At 50.9% G+C, this 19,089-nt stretch overlaps 1 protein-coding gene across 4 annotated transcripts in view; it reads left to right on the top strand.

The window, feature by feature from the left end:
* LOC144601968 (Y+L amino acid transporter 2-like) overlaps positions 1-18,509 on the top strand; it is an 85,611-nt gene extending 67,102 nt beyond the window's left edge. For all 4 annotated transcript variants that reach the window (XM_078414649.1, XM_078414619.1, XM_078414630.1 and 1 more), the window contains exons 8-10: positions 7,375-7,524; positions 16,465-16,648; positions 17,981-18,509. In XM_078414649.1, the coding sequence (XP_078270775.1) occupies positions 7,375-7,524; positions 16,465-16,648; positions 17,981-18,051 (405 nt within the window). In that variant the 3' untranslated portion in view covers positions 18,052-18,509. The remainder of the gene's footprint in view (positions 1-7,374; positions 7,525-16,464; positions 16,649-17,980) is intronic.
* Positions 18,510-19,089: the final 580 nt, after the last annotated feature.

Genomic DNA, 19,089 nt, shown 5'->3' with positions numbered 1-19,089 from the left:
TTCCTAAACTCCCAGTACACACATCTTCAGTGCACAGTGTCTTTTGTCGTATGAGTGGGCTGTCAGTAGATGTTGGTCCAAGACATCCAGTGATAAGGTTTAATGTGAATGGGGAAAGATTTAACAGGAGCCTGAGGGGTAATGTTGTCACAGAAAGGGTGGTGGGTGTGTGGAACGAGCTGCTGGAGGAGGTAATAGAGGCAGGGACTATCGCAACGCTTAAAAAAACATTTAGACAAGCACATGGATAGGACGGGTTTAGAGGGATGTGGGCCAAACGCAGGCAGGTGGGACTAGTGTGGGTGGGACATGTTGGTCGGTGAGGGCAAGTTGGGATGACGGGCCTGTTTCCAGGTTGCGTGACTCTATGACTCCACGTCTCATGCAGCATTGGTCTCTGCATTTGTTCCACATCCAATTCATTGCCACAGAGGGCTGTGGAGGCCGAATCAGTGGATATTTTTAAGGCAGAGATAGAAAGATTCTTCATTAGTACGGGTGTCAGAGGTGATGGGGAGAAGGCAGGAGAGTGGGGTTTAGTTTAGAGATATAGCGCGGAATCAGGCCCTTCGGCCCACTGAGTGCGCACCGACCGCCGATCCCCGCACGATCGGCCCACTGAGACCGCACCTGTCTATTGTAAAATTGAGTATGTAAAATGCAGCCAAGTTGGGCCAAAGGCCTGTTTCCACGCTGTATATCACTCTATGACTACAACCACCTTTTTGTTTCTTCATCATTCATTCCAAAGCTTTTCCCCATCGGCAAAGCAAAGATAATCTTGAGATTCTACAGGCTGCGGTATTTGCATGCATTGGTCTTTTAAATGCCTTTGAGTAACCCTTGCTTTCCCTCTCTCTCCATCCCCCTCCCATCCTAGTTCTCCCACCAGTCTGACTGTCCTCCTGATTACATTTTTGTCTTCATACGCCTCGCTTGTCACCTTCCCCTCGCTAACCATGATCGATTCTGCAATTTCCTTGATCTACCACCCCTTTGATCTCTCGTTTATTCACAGCTTGCCCTTCCATATCTCTGTGTCTCCCCTCTCCCCTGACTCTCAGTCTGAAGAAGGGTCTCGACCCGAAACGTCACCCATTCCTTCCATCCAGAGATGCTGCCTGTCCCGCTTTGAGTTACTCTAGCATTTTGCGTCTGTCTTCGGGGTGATCTGGGTGCCTTAGTGCATCAGTCACTGAAAGGAAGCATGCAGGTACAGCAGGCAGTGAAGAAAGAAAGCCAATGGAATGTTGGCATTCATAACAAGAGGAGTTGAGTATAGGAGCAAAGAGGTCCTTCTGCAGTTGTACAGGGCCCTAGTGAGACCGCACCTGGAGTACTGTGTGCAGTTTTGGTCTCCAAATTTGAGGAAGGATATTCTTGCTATTGAGGGCGTGCAGCGTAGGTTCACTAGGTTAATTCCCGGAATGGCGGGACTGTCGTATGTTGAAAGACTGGAGCGACTAGGTTTGTATACACTGGAATTTAGAAGGATGAGAGGAGATCTTATCGAAACGTATAAGATTATTAAGGGGTTGGACACGTTAGAGGCAGGAAACATGTTCCCAATGTTGGGGGAATCCAGAACAAGGGGCCACAGTTTAAGAATAAGGGGTAGGCCATTTAGAACGGAGATGAGGAAAAACTTTTTCAGTCAGGGAGTTGTGAATCTGTGGACTTCTCTGCCTCAGAAGGCAGTGGAGGCCAATTCTCTAAATGCATTCAAGAGAGAGCTAGATAGAACTAATAAGGATAGCGGAGTCAGGGGGTATGGGGAGAAGGCAGGAACGGGGTACTGATTGAGAATGATCAGCCATGATCACATTGAATGGTGGTGCTGGCTCGATGGGCCGAATGGCCTCCTCCTGCACCTATTGTCTATTGTCTATTGTCACACTAACACTATCATACACACACTAGGGAGAATTGTACACTAATACCAAGCCAATTAGCCTACAAACCTGTGCATCTCTGGAGTGTGGGAGGAAACCAATGATCTTGGTGGGAAAAAAACCCACGCAGGTCCCGGGGAGAACGTACAAACGGTTTAGGAGGGAGAGATAGATCAGCCGCGATTGAATGGCGGAGTAGATTTGATGGGCCGAATGGCCTAATTCTGCTCCTATCACTTATGACCCTGTGTAAGAAAATAACTGCAGATGCTGGTACAAATCGGACAAGGAATGGGTGACGTTTCAGGTCGAGACCCTTCTTCAGTCTGAAGAAGGGTCTCGACCTGAAACGTCACCCATTCATTCCTTCTCTCCTGAGATGCTGCCTGACCCGCTGAGTTACTCCAGCACTCTGTGAATAAATACTTATGACCTTGTGAAACTTACAAAATTCTTAAGGGGTTGGACAGGCTAGATGCAGGAAGATTGTTCCCGATGTTGGGGAAGTCCAGAACAAGGGGTCACAGTTTAAGGATAAGGGGGAAGTCTTTTAGGACCGAGATGAGAAAGATTTTCTTCACACAGAGAGTGGTGAATCTGTGGAATTCTCTGCCGCAGAAGGTAGTTGAGGCCAGTTCATTGGCTATATTTAAGAGGGAGTTAGATGTGGCCTTTGTGGCTAAAGGGATCAGGGGGTACGGAGAGAAGGCAGGTACGGGATACTGAGTTGGATGATCAGCCATGATCATATTGAATGGCGGTGCAGGCTCGAAGGGCCGAATGGCCTACTCCTGCACCTATTTTCTATGTTTCTACGTTTCCGCGCTGAATTCTCTAGACTAGAACATTGTGAGGGTGCCTCTGCTGCCTTGTGTCTCGTGTGCACCTTGCCCTTGCAGTCAGGGAGAAGCAGAGATAGGAGCCATGGGGACACTCTGGCATCGGCTCGGTTTCCGTTTGGTCGCTTGGGTTACCATGATGGAACCAAAGATATTAGCCAGAGAATATTGACCATTTTAAAGTACGTTGAGTGTTTGGGCTGCACTGGGCCTGCACTCTCTGGGGTTCAGAAGACTGGGCCGCACTGGGCCTGCACTCTCTGGGGTTCAGAAGAATGCCCCGTAGTTCATGTCCACAGTAGGACCAGAATTGGGCCATTCGGCCCATCGAGTCTACTCCACAACATTCAATCACGGCTGATCTATCTCTCCCTCTCAACCCCATTCTCCTGCCTTCTCCCCATGACCCCTGGCACCCGCACTGAGCAAGAATTTGTCAATCTCCACCTTAGAAGGCAGTGGAGGCCAATTCTCTGAATGCATTCAAGAGAGAGCTAGATAGAGCTCTTAAGGATAGCGGAGTCAGTGGGTACGGGGAGAAGGCAGGAACGGGGTACTGATTGAGAATGATCAGCCATGATCACATTGAATGGCGGTGATGGCTCGAAGGGCCGAATGGCCTCCTCCTGCACCTATTGTCTATTGTCTATTATAAAAGTATCCTTTGACTTGGCCCCCACAGTCTTCCATGGCAAAGAATCCTACAGATTCACCACCCTCCATCTTCAATTGTGGGGAGGACCTCATGGAAACTTGCCATACAGTGAAAGACTGTATGGATTGAGTGGAGAGGATGTTTCCACTAGTGAGAGAGTCTCGGACCAGAGGCCAGAGCCTCAGAATAAAAGGACGTACCTTTAGGAAGGAGATGAGGAGGAATTTCTTCAATCTGTGGAATTCATTGCCACAGACGGCTGTGGAGGCCAAGTCAATGTGGATACTTGATTAGTATGGGTTTCCGGGGTTATGGGGAGAAGGCAGGAGAATGGGGTTGAGAAGGAAAGATAGATCGGCCATGATTCAATAGACATGAAGGGCCGAATGGCCTAATTCTACTATTCCTTACGACCTTATGAGAAAACGTGCAGGTACAGCAGGCAGTGAAGGAAGCTAATGGCATGTTGGCCTTCATAACGAGAGGATTTGAGTACAGGAGCAAAGAAGTCCTTCTGCAGTTGTTTGGGGCCCTGGTGAGACCACATCTGGAGTACTGTGGGCAGTTTTGGTCTCCCAATTTGAGGAAGGACATCCTTGCTATTGAGGCAGTGCAGCGTAGGTTCACGAGGTTAATCCCCGGGATGGCGGGACTGTCAGATGAGGAAAGATTGGAAAGACTGGGCTTGTATTCACTGGAATTTAGAAGGATGAGAGGGGATCTTATAGAAACATATAAAATTATAAAAGGACTGGACAAGCAAGATGCTGGAAAAATGTTCCCAATGTTGGGCGAGTCCAGAACCAGGGGACACAGTCGAAGAATAAAGGGGAGGCCATTTAAAACTGAGATGAGACAAAACTTTTTCACCCAGAGAGTTGTGAATTTGTGGAACTCTCTGCAACAGAGGGCAGTGGAGGCCAATTCACTGGATGAATTTAAAAGAGAGTTAGATAGAGGCTAGCGGAATCAAGGGGTATGGGGAGAAGGCAGGCACGGGTTACTGATTGTGGATGATCAGCTATGATCACAATGAATGGCTGTGCTGGCTCGAAGGGCCAAATGACCTCCTCCTGCACCTATTTTCTGTGTTTCTATCTATATTTCTAAGGCAGTAGAATGGGGTTGAGCGGGAAAGATAGATCAGCCATGATTGAGTGGAATAGACACGATGGGCTGAATGGCCTCATTCTGCTCCTGTAACTTATAAACTTGAATATTGTGGATGAAAGGTAGTGGAAATAAACGGCCACGTAACATTTGGTGGATTTTGATCAATTTGTTAAAATATTTCACATTTAATCCTTTACATTTTGATTTCATTGAACATAGGACGACACAGCACAAGAGCAGTTCCTAGTGTGTTGCATAGAGAGGGTTGCCAACTGTCCCCTATTAGCCGGGACATCCCGTATTTTGGGCTAAATGGGTTTGTCACGTAAGGGACAGCCCTTGTCCCGTATTAGGCCTGGACAGTGTTGTAGGTCCGGACACTGTAGGCCCGGACACTGTAGGCCCGGACACTGTAGGCCCGGACGCTGTAGGCCCGGACGCTGTAGGCCCGGACGCTGTAGGCCCGGACGCTGTAGGCCCGGACGCTGCAGGCCCGGACGCTGCAGGCCCGGACGCTGCAGGCCCGGACTCTGCAGGCCCGGACGCTGCAGGCCCGGACGCTGCAGGCCCGGACGCTGCAGGCCCGGACGCTGCAGGCCCGGACGCTGCAGGCCCGGACGCTGCAGGCCCGGACGCTGCAGGCCCGGACGCTGCAGGCCCGGACGCTGCAGGCCCGGACGCTGCAGGCCCGGACGCTGCAGGCCCGGACGCTGCAGGCCCGGACGCTGCAGGCCCGCACACTGCAGGCCCGGACACTGCAGGCCCGGACAGTGCAGGCCCGGACACTGCAGGCCCGGAGGCCGCTGTAGGCCCAGACACTGTAGCCACTCTGACAGTGTAGGCCCGGAGGCCCTGGGCGCCGCCTAACGGAAGTTGCGTAGCAACCCTTCTCCCGGCCCGGACGGCCGCCATTGGTGGAGCGGGAGCACGTGGCTGCTGACTGGGTGAGGTCACGTGGGGCGCGGAGCGATAACGTCCCTTATTTGGGAATAAGGAAGTTGGCAACTCTTTGGATTGAACTGGTGTAAGTGTGATTTCTGGTCGGCGTGGACTTGTTGACTGAAGGACCTGCATCCATGCCATGTCTCATAAAGTCTAAAATAAAGTCTAACGATACATAGAAACATAGAAACATAGAAACATAGAAAATAGGTGCAGGAGTAGGCCATTCGGCCCTTCGAGCCTGCACCGCCATTCAATATGATCATGGCTGATCATCCAACTCAGTATCCCGTACCTGCCTTCTCTCCATACCCCCTGATCCCTTTAGCCACAAGGGCCACATCTAACTCCCTCTTAAATATAGCCAATGAACTGGCCTCAACTACCTTCTGTGGCAGAGAATTCCACAGATTCACCACACTCTGTGTGAAGAAATGTTTTCTCATCTCGGTCCTAAAAGACTTCCCCCTTATCCTTAAGCTGTGACCCCTGGTTCTGGACTTCCCCAACATCGGGAACAATCTTCCCGCATCTAGCCTCTCCAACCCCTTAAGAATTTTATATGTTTCAATAAGATCCCCCCCTCAGTCTTCTAAATTCCAGCGAGTGTAAGCCGAGTCTATCCAGTCTTCATATGAAAGTCCTGCCATCCCAGTGATCAATCTGGTGAACCTTCTCTGTACTCCCTCTAAGGCTAGAATGTCTTTCCTCGGATTAGGAGACCAAAACTGTACACAATACTCCAGGTGCGGTCTCACCAAGGCCCTGTACAACTGCAGCAGAACCTCCCTGCTCCTATACTCAAATCCTCTTGCTATGAATGCTAACATACCATTCGCTTTCTTACTAAACTAAACGACTTGTGCTGCCACCTTCAGTGAGCTATGATAATAAAATACATGTTCACTCAGTTCTGTTATTCATTAGCTATTAAGGACTATTAATAAACATAATGCGTCACGTTCTGGAGTCGTACATCGTGGAAACAAGCCCTTGGGCCCAACTTGCACACACCGGCCAACATGTCCCAGCTATGATGCATCTACTTTAGGCATTCTCTGAGAATTCTCAGCAATCTGAGATGCTTATGATGTGAAACCATTGAAAATGTTTACTGTTTTAAAGGATGCAAAATAGAGGTGTACAAAATCATGAGAGGAATAGATCGGGTAGATGCACAGAGTCTCTTGCCCGGAGCAGGTGACTCGAGGACCAGAAGACATCGGTTTAAGGTGAAGGGGAAAAGATTTAGGTTTATTAGACAATAGACAATAGGTGCAGGAGGAGGCCATTTGGCCCTTCGAGTCAGCACCGCCATTCAATGTGATCATGGCTGATCATTCTCAATCAGTACCCCGTTCCTGCCTTCTCCCCATACCCCCTGACTCCGATATCCTTAAGAGCTCTATCCAGCTCTCTCTTGAATGCATTCAGAGAATTGGCCTCCACTGCCTTCTGAGGCACAGAATTCCACAGATTCACAACTCTCTGACAGAAAAAGTTTTTCCTCATCTCCGTTCTAAATAGCCTACCCCTTATTCTTAAACTGTGGCCCCTTGTTCTGGACTCCCCCAACATTGGGAACATTGAGAATTAATAGGAACCTGAGGGGTGATTTTTTTTCCACACAAAGGGTGGTGGGTGTATGGACCAAGCTGCCACAGGAGGCGGTTGAGGCAGGGACTAACATACCATTTAAGAAAATATTCAGACAGGTGCATGGATAGGACAGGTTTGGAGGGATACGGACCAAACGCACGCAGGTGTGGCTAGTGTGGATGGGGCATGTTGGTCGATGTGGGCAAGTTGGGCCGAAGGGCCTGTTTCCACACTGCATGACTATGACGAAGATATAATTTAACAGGAAGACTTAATATGGCCTATCCGTTACTATTGACTACGTGGTTTCATGTTGTTTGTCCTTGTTTCTCAGGGAGTGATGGCGTTAATCTATCTCTGCATTGAAGATATTTACACTCTCATCAACTACTTCAGCTTTAACTACTGGCTCTTCATCGGCCTGTCTGTCGCCAGCCAGATCTATCTGCGGTGGAAATTTCCTGATCTGCCGAGGCCAGTGAAGGTAATATTATTGCTTCAAAAAAGATCTCACCAAAATCATTGTGCATAGTTCTTGAAGTGGGCGCAGCGGTAGAGTTGCCGCCTCACATGCGCCTGCACATGTAACTCCCTGGTTAAGTTGTAATCAAACAGCCAGTCTGTGTTGCTGCCACTCTCAGCGTTACTTTGTAACTGCAGCTCGTTTAGTTTAGTGTCGAGATACAGCGCGGAAACAGGCCCTTCGGCCCACCAAGTCCGCACCGCCCAGCGATCCCCGCACACTAACACCATCCTACACACACTCGGGACAATTTTACATTTACACCAAGCCAATTAATCTACAGACCTGTATACACTGGAATTTAGACTTGTATACACTGGAATTTAGAAGGATGAGGGGGGATCTTATTGAAACATATAAGATAATTAGGGGATTGGACACATTAGAGGCAGGAAACATGTTCCCAATTTTGGGGGAGTCCAGAACAAGGGGCCACAGTTTAAGAATAAGGGGTAGGCCATTTAGAACGGAGATGAGGAAGAACTTTTTCAGTCAGAGAGTGGTGAAGGTGTGGAATTCTCTGCCTCAGAAGGCAGTGGAGGCCAGTTCGTTGGATGCTTTCAAGAGAGAGCTGGATAGAGCTCTTAAGGATAGCGGAGTGAGGGGGTATGGGGAGAAGGCAGGAACGGGGTACTGATTGAGAGTGATCAGCCATGATCGCATTGAATGGCGGTGCTGGCTCGAAGGGCTGAATGGCCTACTCCTGCACCTATTGTCTATTGTCTTTGGAGTGTGGGTGGAAACCGAAGATCTCGGAGAAAACCCACGCAGGTCACGGGGAGAACGTACAAACTCCTTACAGACGGCGCCCGTAGTCGGGATCGAACCCGGGTCTCTGTGGCTGTAAGGCAGCAACTCTACAAGTTCACAAGTCCCCATATCCTTTGATTCCGCTAGCCCCTCGAGCTGTATCTAACTCTCTTTTAAATTCGCAAAGAGAGTTAATAGTGACTGCTTGACCTGGTCCCATTCATTCCATGAGGGTGGCGCAGCGGTAGAGTTGCTGCCTCACAGCGCCAGAGACCCGGGTTCCATCCTGACTACGGGTGCTGTCCGTACGGAGTTTGTACCTTCTCCCCGTGACCTGCGTGGGCTTACCCCGAGATTAATGTGTTTCCCGAGTCAGCGTTTAGGATCTACTGATGGAAGAGGGGAGAATTGGTGGTGAATGGGGTGAGACTGTAGGAACTGCTGAATCCCACAACAGGAGATGTGGAAATTCAGTCAGAGAGTTGTGAATCTGTGGAATTCTCTGCCTCAGAAGGCAGTGGAGGCCAATTCTCTGAATGCATTCAAGAGAGAGCTAGATAGAGCTCTTAAGGATAGCGGAGTCAGGGGGTATGGGGAGAAGGCAGGAACGGGGTACTGATTGAGAATGATCGGCCATGATCACATTGAATGGCGGTGCTGGCTCGAAGGGCCGCATGGCCTCCTCCTGCACCTATTGTCTATTGTCTAAAGCAAAGGACAAACGGCGTTTAGCTGAGCCAGACACCTTGTGTCCCGTTTATTCCAGAAGCCCCTTTCACCCACATTCTCCCCAGTCACGACCCGGTGTCCAGATAAGGCCCATGAGTTCAACAGTTCAACAGTTCAACAGAGCTTTATTTGTCATTCGGTACCAAGGTACCGAACGAAACTACATAGCAGTCACACACAAAAAAGAACACAAGACACATGACCCCAACACAAACGTCCATCACAGTGACTCCAAACACCCCCTCACTGTGATGGAGGCAACAAAACTTCCACTCTCTTCCCCACGCCCACGGACAGACAGCTCGTCCCCGACCGACCCGCACAGTCCCCGCAAGGGGATGGAAGTCCCCGCGGCCGAGTCACACCGGGCGATGTTAGGCCCCGCGGCCGAGCCGCGCCGGGCGATGTTAGGCCCCGCGACCGAGCCGCACCGGGCACTGTTAAGTCCAGCGGCCGCGCCGCGCCGGGCGATGTTAAGTCCAGCGGTCGAGCCGCACCGGGTGATGTTAGGTCCCACAGCCGAGCCGCACCAGCGATGGAAGGCCCCGCCGCCGAGCAGCACCCCGCGCCGTGAGGAAGAGACCTAAAAGAGAAAGGTTTCCCCCGTCCCCCCACCCCCACCACCACCCCCCACCCCCACCACCACCCCCCCCACCCCCACCACCACCCCCCCACCCACACCACCACCCCCCACACATACACAACCAAAAAAAACCAAAAACCATCCCAACACCGACACACAACAAAAAAAAAGGAAAAAAGACGAACAGACTGCTAGCGAGCCGCAGCCGTTAGGCGCCGCCACTTCCACTTACTGACCTTCCGCTTACTGAGTGCGTCTGACCTTGGAGTTGTGATTGAGCTCTTGCGGCTGGGCCTTCTCGTGAGGCTCCTGGCGAGCTGCCAGCGGTGACAGGCTGTCTGCAAAACCGACGTGGGCGTGAAGGCGCCACGGCTTACCCCTCCCTCCCGCCTCAGCCTCCGAGTCACACAAGATGGCGACCGCCTGGCGTTTGTCCTGCCCCGTGGGCGGGCTGATTTCACGGCCTGATCTTGTTTGGCGCTGCAGTGTGGGAGGTCTTTGACAGGGCGGCGCGGTAGAGTTGCTGCCTTACAGCGAATGCAGCGCCGGAGACCCGGGTTCGATCCCGACTACGGGTGCTGTGACCTGCGTGGGTTCTCCCCGTGACCTGCGTGGGTTTTCTCCGAGATCTTCGGTTTCCTCCCGCACTCCAAAGATGTACAGGTTTGTAGGTTAAATGGCTTCGGTAAATGTAGAAATTGTCCCTAGTGGGTGGTGGATAGTGTTAATGCGCGGGGATCGCTGGTCGGCGCGGACCCGGTGGGCCGGAAGGGCCTGTTTCCGCGCTGTATCTCTAAAGTAAACTGAAACAAAAACTGAGGTGTTGCGGTCTTGTGACTTTGCCGGTTCGGTGGGCGAGGCAGTCAGCTGGGTCTCGACGTACGCTGGGTGTCGCCGGTCGAGATACTCAGTTTTTCCGTTCCGATAGATCACGAAACCTTTGAGGTAGCGCTGGGTGACTTGGTAAGGGCCATCGTCCGCTTGCTGAAGCGGTCCGCGGAGGGCGTGGTGTCGGACCGAAGCACATGCGCAGTGTTGGGGGTCAGCCGGCGCGTGGACCGTCGCAGGAGTTTGTGCGTTCTCCCCGTGACCTGCGTGGGTTTTCTCCGAAATCTTCGGGTTTCCTCCCACACTCCAAAGACGTACAGGTTTGTAGGTTAATTGACTGGGTAAATGTAAAAATTGTCCCTAGTGTGTGTAGGATAGTGTTAGTGTGCGGGGATCGCTGGGCGGCGCGGACTCGGTGGGCCGAAGGGCCTGTTTCCGCGCTGTATCTCTAAATCTAAAAAATCTATATCTAAAAATCTATTCCAGAAGCCCCTTTTACCTACATTCTCACCAATCACGACCAAGGTCAGACGCACTCATTGGCCTTATCTGCACAGATAAGGCCCATGAGTGGGCCTGACCTTGGAGTTGTGATCGAGCTCTTGCGCCTGGGGCTTCTGGTGAGGCTCCTGGCGAGCCGCTAGTGCAGACAGGCTGTCTGCAAAACCGACGTGGGCGTGAAGGCGCCGCAAGTGGATATTTTTGCGGCCGAGACGGGGAAATTCTTGATTAGAACGGGATGTCAAGGGTTACGGGGGCAGGAGGCAGGAAAATGGGAATAGGAGGCTGAGATCAGCCATGATTGAATGGCAGAGGGGACTCGAAGGGTCGAATGGCCTAATTTCTACGCCTGTAACGAGTGAACTGAACTGAACCAAACGTGGATGTTGGGGTGCGGATGGGAGAGTGGGATAAGACGGGACTAGTGTGAACGGGTGATCAATGCTGAGCATGGACTTTGCAGGGATAAGACGGGAATTCTGTGGAATTCTCTGCCTCAGAAGGCAGTGGAGGCCAATTCTCTGAATACATTCAAGAGAGCTAGATAGAGCTCTTAAGGATAGCGGAGTCAGGGGGTACGGGGAGAAGGCAGGAACGGGGTACTGATTGAGAATGATCAGCCATGATCACATTGAATGGCGGTGCTGGCTCGAAGGGCCGAATGGCCTCCTCCTGCACCTATTATCTATTGGGACTAGTGTGAACGGGTGATCAATGCTCAGCACGGACTTTGCAGGCCAAAGGGCCTGCTCCAATTTTGCTCGACAGAGATGTGCCTGTTTATAGGTTAATTGGCCTCTGTAAAATTGCCCCTCGTCTGTAGGTGTAAGTCTAAGGTCTTAGCCCTTGCTCGGTCATGGCCGACCATGGGTGATGCATGCTGGGTGTTGGCTGCTTGCTCCAAGCCTCGGCTAGAGCAGTGTGGGTGTGTGGGTCGGATGCGAGCCTGGGCGATGTCACATGAAGGACAGGCTGTTGCCCGTGCAGCACGTCCCCCCTCTCCACGTCGCTGATCCATCCAAAGGAACAGAAGAGCCGTTACAGTTTGGCACCAGCGCGGTCGCTAGGAGCTGCCAGAACCAGGTTGTGGACAATGACGACGAACTGCCTCAGGGACTCCCATTCCGGATTTCCACGCGGGTTTACTTCCTGGAGCCTTTTCCGTGACTGGATCTGGCCACAAGGCAGTGGAGGTCTCAGATCAGAGTTGTCCCTCTCCTAGCTGGCGAGCCTCATCTGCCCGAGACCCCTGGGGGTGGGAGCATCTACGTTCCTGTCTGTAGCACCCGCCCACTGCGGCCTTCATCCATCCGCCTACCCAGCCGTTGTGACGCTCCACTAACGTCGGCCATCATCCTCCCTCCGCCTGTTACAACGTTGAGGTCTTGGTTGTATTGCTCTTTGTCAGGGACCTCCCCCTCGACCTCACCGCCATGGGAGACCCTACCAGGAGCGTAGCTCCAGACGGCATCGCTCTCAGGATCTCAGGACCACACGAGCTTCTCCACCACGACAAGGTGACAATCCACGGAGAAGTGTCTAGGTAGCTGGGGGTGAAAATGGGATAACTTAGAACGAGTGTGGAAACACTACTGAGTTACTCCAGCACATTGTGTCCTTGATATAAACGAGGGTATATGGGTGATCAATGGTCGGCGTGGACTCGGTGGGCAGACAGGCTTGTTTCCGTATCGTATCTCTAAAACAATGAGACTAAAACTTTGGGGGGCTGCCCATTGGCGCAACGGTAGATCTGAAGCCTCACAGCGCCAGAGACCCGGGTTCGATCCCGACTACGGGTGCTGCTGTTGTGGAGTTTGTACATTCTCCCATGTGACCTGCGTGGGTTTTCTCCGGGCGCTCCAGTTTCCTCGCACACTCCAAAGACGTGCGGGTTTGTGGGTTACTTGGTCTCCGTGTAAATTGGCCCTCGTGTGTCGGAGAGTGGAGGAGAAAGTGGGAGAACGTAGAACCTGTGTGGAAAACACTGCTGTGTTTAGTTTAGGTTAGTTTAGTTCAGAGATACAGCACGGAAACAGGCTCTTCGGCCCACCGGGTCCGCGCCGACCAGCGATCCCCGCACATTAACACTATCCTACACCCACTAGGGACGATTTTTACATTTACCAAGACAATGAACCCACATACCTGTACGTCTTTGGAGTGTGGGAGGAGACCGGCGATCTCGGAGAAAACCCACGCAGGTGACGGGGAGAACGTACAAACTCCGTACAGACAGCACCCGTAGTCGGGATCGAACCCGGGTCTCCGGCGCTGCAAGCACTGTAAGGCGGCAACTCTACCGCTGTGCCACCGTGCCGCCCTGTGTCACTTCATCACATCGTGTCTGTTTTGAACTATGGAGTCTATGGTAGATCGCTGGTCGGCGTGGACTCGGTGGGCCGAAGGCCCTGTTTCCACACTGTATCTCTGGAAATTGAAACTGCAACCAAGCACAGTGGTGCATCGCCAGAGACCCGGGTTCGATCCTGACTACGGGTGCTGTCTTTGGGGAGTTTGTATGTTCTCCCTGTGAGAACTGCGTGGGTTTTCCCCGGGTGCTCCGACTTCAGTTCAGTTTAGTTGATTGTCACGTGTACCGAGGTACAGTGAAAAGCTTTTTGTTGCGTGCTAACCAGTCAGCGGAAAGACAATGCATGATTACAATTGAGCCATTCGCGGTGTACAGATACATGATAAGGGAATAACGTTTGGTAAAAGGTAAAGCCAGTAAAGACCGACCAAGGATAGCCCGAAGTGCAGGAAAATAACTGCAGATGCTGGTACAAATCGAAGGTATTTATTCACGAAATGCTGGAGTAATTAGGCCTGTATACACTGGAATTTAGAAGGATGAGGGGGGATCTTATTGAAACATATAAGATAATTAGGGGATTGGACACATTAGAGGCAGGAAACATGTTCCCAATGTTGGGGGAGTCCAGAACAAGGGGCCACAGTTTAGGAATAAGGGGTAGGCCATTCAGAACGGAGATGAGTGAAGGTGTGGTGAAGGTGTGGAATTCTCTGCCTCAGAAGGCAGTGGAGGCCAGTTCGTTGGATGCTTTCAAGAGAGAGCTGGATAGAGCTCTTAAGGATAGCGGAGTGAGGGGGTATGGGGAGAAGGCAGGAACGGGATACTGATTGAGAGTGATCAGCCATGATCGCATTGAATGGCGGTGCTGGCTCGAAGGGCTGAATGGCCTCCTCCTGCACCTATTGTCTATTGTCTAACTCAGCAGGTCAGGCAGCATCTCATGAGAGAAGGAATGGGTGACGTTTTGGGTCGAGACCCTTCTTCAGACTGATGTCAGGGGGCGGGACAAAGGAAGGATATAGGTGGAGACAGGAGGAGGATAGCCCGAGGGTCACCAATGAGGTAGATAGTAGTTCAGCACTGCTCTCTGGTTGTGGTAGGATGGTTCAGTTGCCTGATAACAGCTGGGAAGAAACTGTCCCTGAATCTGCTGACTGGTTATCTTATTCCCACACTACAGTGACGTACAAGGTCGGCCTCTGTATAAATTGTTCCTGGTGTGCAGGGAGCGTGGAAGAAAATGGGATACAGTGGAACTAGTGTGGAAACACTACTGAGTTACTCTAGCGCGTTGCGACCTTTCAGAACGAGTGTGTACGGTTAAATTGGCATCAGTAAAAAAAATTGTGAATTGTCCCTAATGTGTCGGGTAGTGCAAGGCAAAGATACTAGAGGAACAAGATGAGCCACTCCGTTGAAATCGCCTATACTGAAGTGTAGTACGCAAAGGAGCGTAACGTCCGCCATTTTCGCTAGGCCTCTCGCAGTGTAATCAGTGTTGTGGGGGAACAGTATGTGGGATGATACTATTAAAATGCAGAATATATCAATTCACAGATAAATGTTTCTGCACGTTTCTGCCTACTAAAATGGCGCCGTGACACATTACGGTTTTTAGGGTCGAGTGGACTATCTTGCTCCTCTAGTATCTTTGGTACAAGGAGATTGCTGGTCATATTCAGTTCTTTCTGTCTCTCCATCCCCTCCCCCACCCAAATCGCACCAGCTTCTTGTTTTCAACCAACAAACGGCTAACAATGAATGGCCTCTTTCCTTTATAGTCATCACGTTTTTGCATATCTTTCATTCAATAGACAATAGGTGCAGGAGGAGGCCATTCAACCCTTCGAGCCAGCACCGCCATTCAATGTGATCATGGCTGATCATTCTCAATCAGTACCCCGTTCCTGCCTTCTCCCCATACCCCCTGACTCCGCTAGTCTGAGGGTCACCAATGAGGTAGATAGTAGTTCAACACTGCTCTCTGGTTGTGGTAGGATGGTTCAAGTCAAGTCAAGTCAAGTCAATTTTATTTGTATAGCACATTTAAACACAACCCACATTGACCAAAGTGCTGTACATCAGTTCAGGTACTAAGAAACGAACAAACCTAACAACACAGACATGAATCCTACCCCACACCCCCTGACTCCGCTATCCTTAAGAGCTCTATCTAGCTCTCTCTTGAATGCATTCAGAGAATTGGCCTCCACTGCCTTCTGAGGCAGAGAATTCCACAGATTCACAACTCTCTGACTGAAAAAGTTTTTCCTCATCTCCCTTTTAAATGGCCGACCCCTTATTCTTAAACTGTGTGGCCCCCTGGTTCTGGACTTCCCCCTTGTTCTTTATCTCTCCACATCACCGTCTATACCTCTCCTTTCCCTTATCCCTAACCAGTCTGAAGAAGGGTCTCGACCCGAAACGTCGCCCATTCCTTCTCTCCAGAGACGCTGCCTGTCCCGCTGAGTTACTGAGGTCCAGTGAAAACATTTGTTGCGTGCTAACCAGGCAGCAGAAAGCCGCTGCAGAGTCCGTGGGCCTGTTTCCGCTCTGTATCTAAACTAAAGTTTAGTTTAGAGGTACAGCGCGGAAACAGGCCCTTTCGGCCCACCGCGTCCGTGCCGACCGGCGATCCCCGCACATTAATACTGTCCTACACACACTAGGGACAATTTTTACATTTATACTAAGCCAATTAACCTACAAACCTGTACGTCTTTGGAGGAAACCGAAGATCTCGGAGAAAACCCACGGTGAGAACGTACAAACTCCATACAGACAGCACCCGTAGTCGGGATCGAACCCAAGTCTCCGGCGCTGCATTCGGTGTAAGGCAGCAACTCTACCGCTGCGCGACAATAGACAATAGGTGCAGGAGGAGGCCATTCGGCCCTTCGAGCCAGCACCACCATTCAATGTGATCATGGCTGATCATTCTCAATCAGTACCCCGTTCCTGCCTTCTCCCCATACCCCCTGACTCTCGCTATCCTTAAGAGCTCTATCTCGCTCTCTCTTGAATGCATTCAGAGATTCGTGCCGCCATGTTGCGCGCTGACCACTCGGCAGAAAGTCGGTACAGAGTCGGTGGGCCGAAGGGCCTGTTTTCCGCGCTGTATCCAGTCTAAAGTCTAAGGAGAATGAAATTGGCAGCCAGGTGTGATTGTAAAAGGCGTGATTTTCTTTTGCAGCTGAGTCTTATCTTCCCAATCATCTACTGCCTGTGCAGTGTGTTCCTGGTGGTGACTCCTCTCTACAGCGACACCTTCAACTCCCTCGTTGGGATCGCCGTCGCTCTCTCCGGAGCTCCTGTCTACTTCCTCTGCGTCTACATCCCTCCTGAGAAGCAGCCCAAGTGCATCGCGAAGCTTTCACGTAAGGAAAACACAACACACCCGGCGGGACTGAGAGACCCGAGCTGTGGCATTGCTGCCTGATAACCTGGTCGGCGCGGACTCGGTGGGCCGAAGGGCCTGTTTCCGCACTGTATCTCTAAACTAAACCAAAACCTACAACCTACAAATTTACTGAATCCAATTAACCTACAGACTTGTACGTGTTTGGAGTGTGGGAGGAAACCTAAGATCTCGGGAGAGAAAACCCACGCAGGTCACGGGGAGAACGTACAAACTCCGTACAGACAAGCGCCCGCGGTCAACTGATAGTTCTCCCGTGTTGTCAGAATTGGTATCATTTAATGACTAGGTTAATTCCCGGAATGGCGGGACTGTCGTATGTTGAAAGACTAGAGCGACAAGGTTTGTATACACTGGAATTTAGAAGGATGAGAGGGGATCTTATCAAAACATATAAGATTATTAAGGGGTTGGACACGTTAGAGGCAGGAAACGTGTTCCCAATGTCGGGGGAGTCCAGAACCAGGGGCCACAGTTTAAGAATAAGGGGTAGGCCATTTAGAACGGAGATGAGGAAAAACTTTTTCAGTCAGAGAGTTGTGAATCTGTGGAATTCTCTGCCTCCGAAGGCAGTGGAGGCCAATTCTCTGGATGCTTTCAAGAGAGAGCTGGATAGAGCTCTTAAGGATAGCGGAGTCAAGGGGTATGGGGAGAAGGCAGGAACGGGGTACTGATTGAGAATGATCAGCCATGATTACATTGAATGGTGGTGCTGGCTCGAAGGGCCGAATGGCCTCCTCCTGCACCTATTGTTTATTGTCTAATGCGGCCTAATGAAAATCCTATGAAGCTGCCTCACGACATCCTGACTCATATACTTAATGCCCCTGACCAATAAAGGTAAGAATAACATAAGCCTGCTTTACCACTCCACCTACTAGCGTTGTCACTTTCAGGAACCTATTGTCTATTGTCTATTGACCGAATACTTCCTAGGGATTTATTCACAAAATGCTGGAGTAACTCAGCAGGTCAGGCAGCATCTCGGGAGAGAAGGAATGGGTGACATTTCGGGTCAATAGACAATAGACAATAGACAATAGGTGCAGGAGTAGGCCATTCAGCCCTTCGAGCCAGCACCGCCATTCAATGCGATCATGGCTTCTTCAGACTGATGTCGGGGGTGGGACAAAGGAAGGATATAGGTGGAGACAGGAAGATAGAGGGAGATCTGGGAAGGAGGAGGGGTAGTCCAGGTATATTTAAGTATACTTGCTTCCTTAGAATACTTCCTAGGGATTGGGTTGAAATGCTGAAATAACCGCTGTTCCCTTGACCTTTTCCCCACTAGGCATCGTTTCCCTGTACACTCAGAAGCTGGCACTGTGCTGTCTGACAGATAAGGAGGACAAAGAGGCGTAACCAGAATCAACCAAAGGGCTGTTCCAGGACTCCGTTTGCAAGGATACCTCTATCCCACGCTGTCGAGACGTTTGAATCCTGCCCTCTTGACGATCGAAATGCTGGAGACTCCATTTTATTTCCCAAAAATGGGACCGATTGATACTTTATCGTCACAGGCGACGCCGTGGAGGTGAAATTCGTTGCTTTGCGTTACCGGACGCAAGGTATGCAAAGGGTCGCCACGTGAAGGGCGGCCGACAAAGTTACAAAGTGCTCATTAGAGTCCCCAATAGTTCCCACCAAGCCGTGCCCCACTACTTTGTTCTCTCTTGTAGTGAAACTGTTTTAATTAAAAATCGCATCTTTTTTCAACTTCTTTTTATTCGACGAAAATTCACAGTCGTAAGTGTTGAACTTTACGCTTCCCAACGGGCCATTCTCCTGCAGTGAAAGAGACCGTTGATTTTCGGGTTATTTTGTGCCGAGCCGTTGTGATTTATGTCACAGATCGTGTCTTAGGAGTGTTTTTTTAACTTAATTTTGTGTGATGTTGTTTATTGCCCAAAGCCTTAACTACCGTCGAGCAGTTGGTAATCAGTTCTTTCTGAGACGCTGTAATCCTAGTGAGCATTCTTCCGCGGTACAGTTTAGTTTGGTTCAGTTTAGAGATACAGAGCGGAAAGAGTCTCTTCGGCCCACCGGAACCTGCACGGAAACAGGCCCTTGGGCCCACTGAGACCTGCCGACCAGCGATCCCCGCCCACTAGCACTATCCTACACACACTGGGGACAATGTACAACTATACACACTGGGGACAATTTGCACTTACACCAAGCCCATTAACCTGCAAACCTGCACGTCTTTGGAGTGTGGGAGGAAACCGAAGATCTCGGAGAAAACCCACGCAGGTCACGGGGGAGAACGTACAAACTCCTTACAGTACAGCGCCCGTAGTCGGGATCGAACCCGGGTCTCCGGCGCTGTGAGTCAGTGGCTCTACCCGCTACGCCACCGGGCCACCTGTGTCGAAGAGGGAGTTCCAGGAATTAGACCCA

Source organism: Rhinoraja longicauda, chromosome 2 (assembly GCF_053455715.1).
Source record: "Rhinoraja longicauda isolate Sanriku21f chromosome 2, sRhiLon1.1, whole genome shotgun sequence".
NCBI classification, from domain to species: Eukaryota; Metazoa; Chordata; class Chondrichthyes; order Rajiformes; family Arhynchobatidae; genus Rhinoraja; species Rhinoraja longicauda.
Note: the sequence above shows the minus strand (reverse complement) of the source record. Positions and strands in the feature narration are given on the sequence as shown.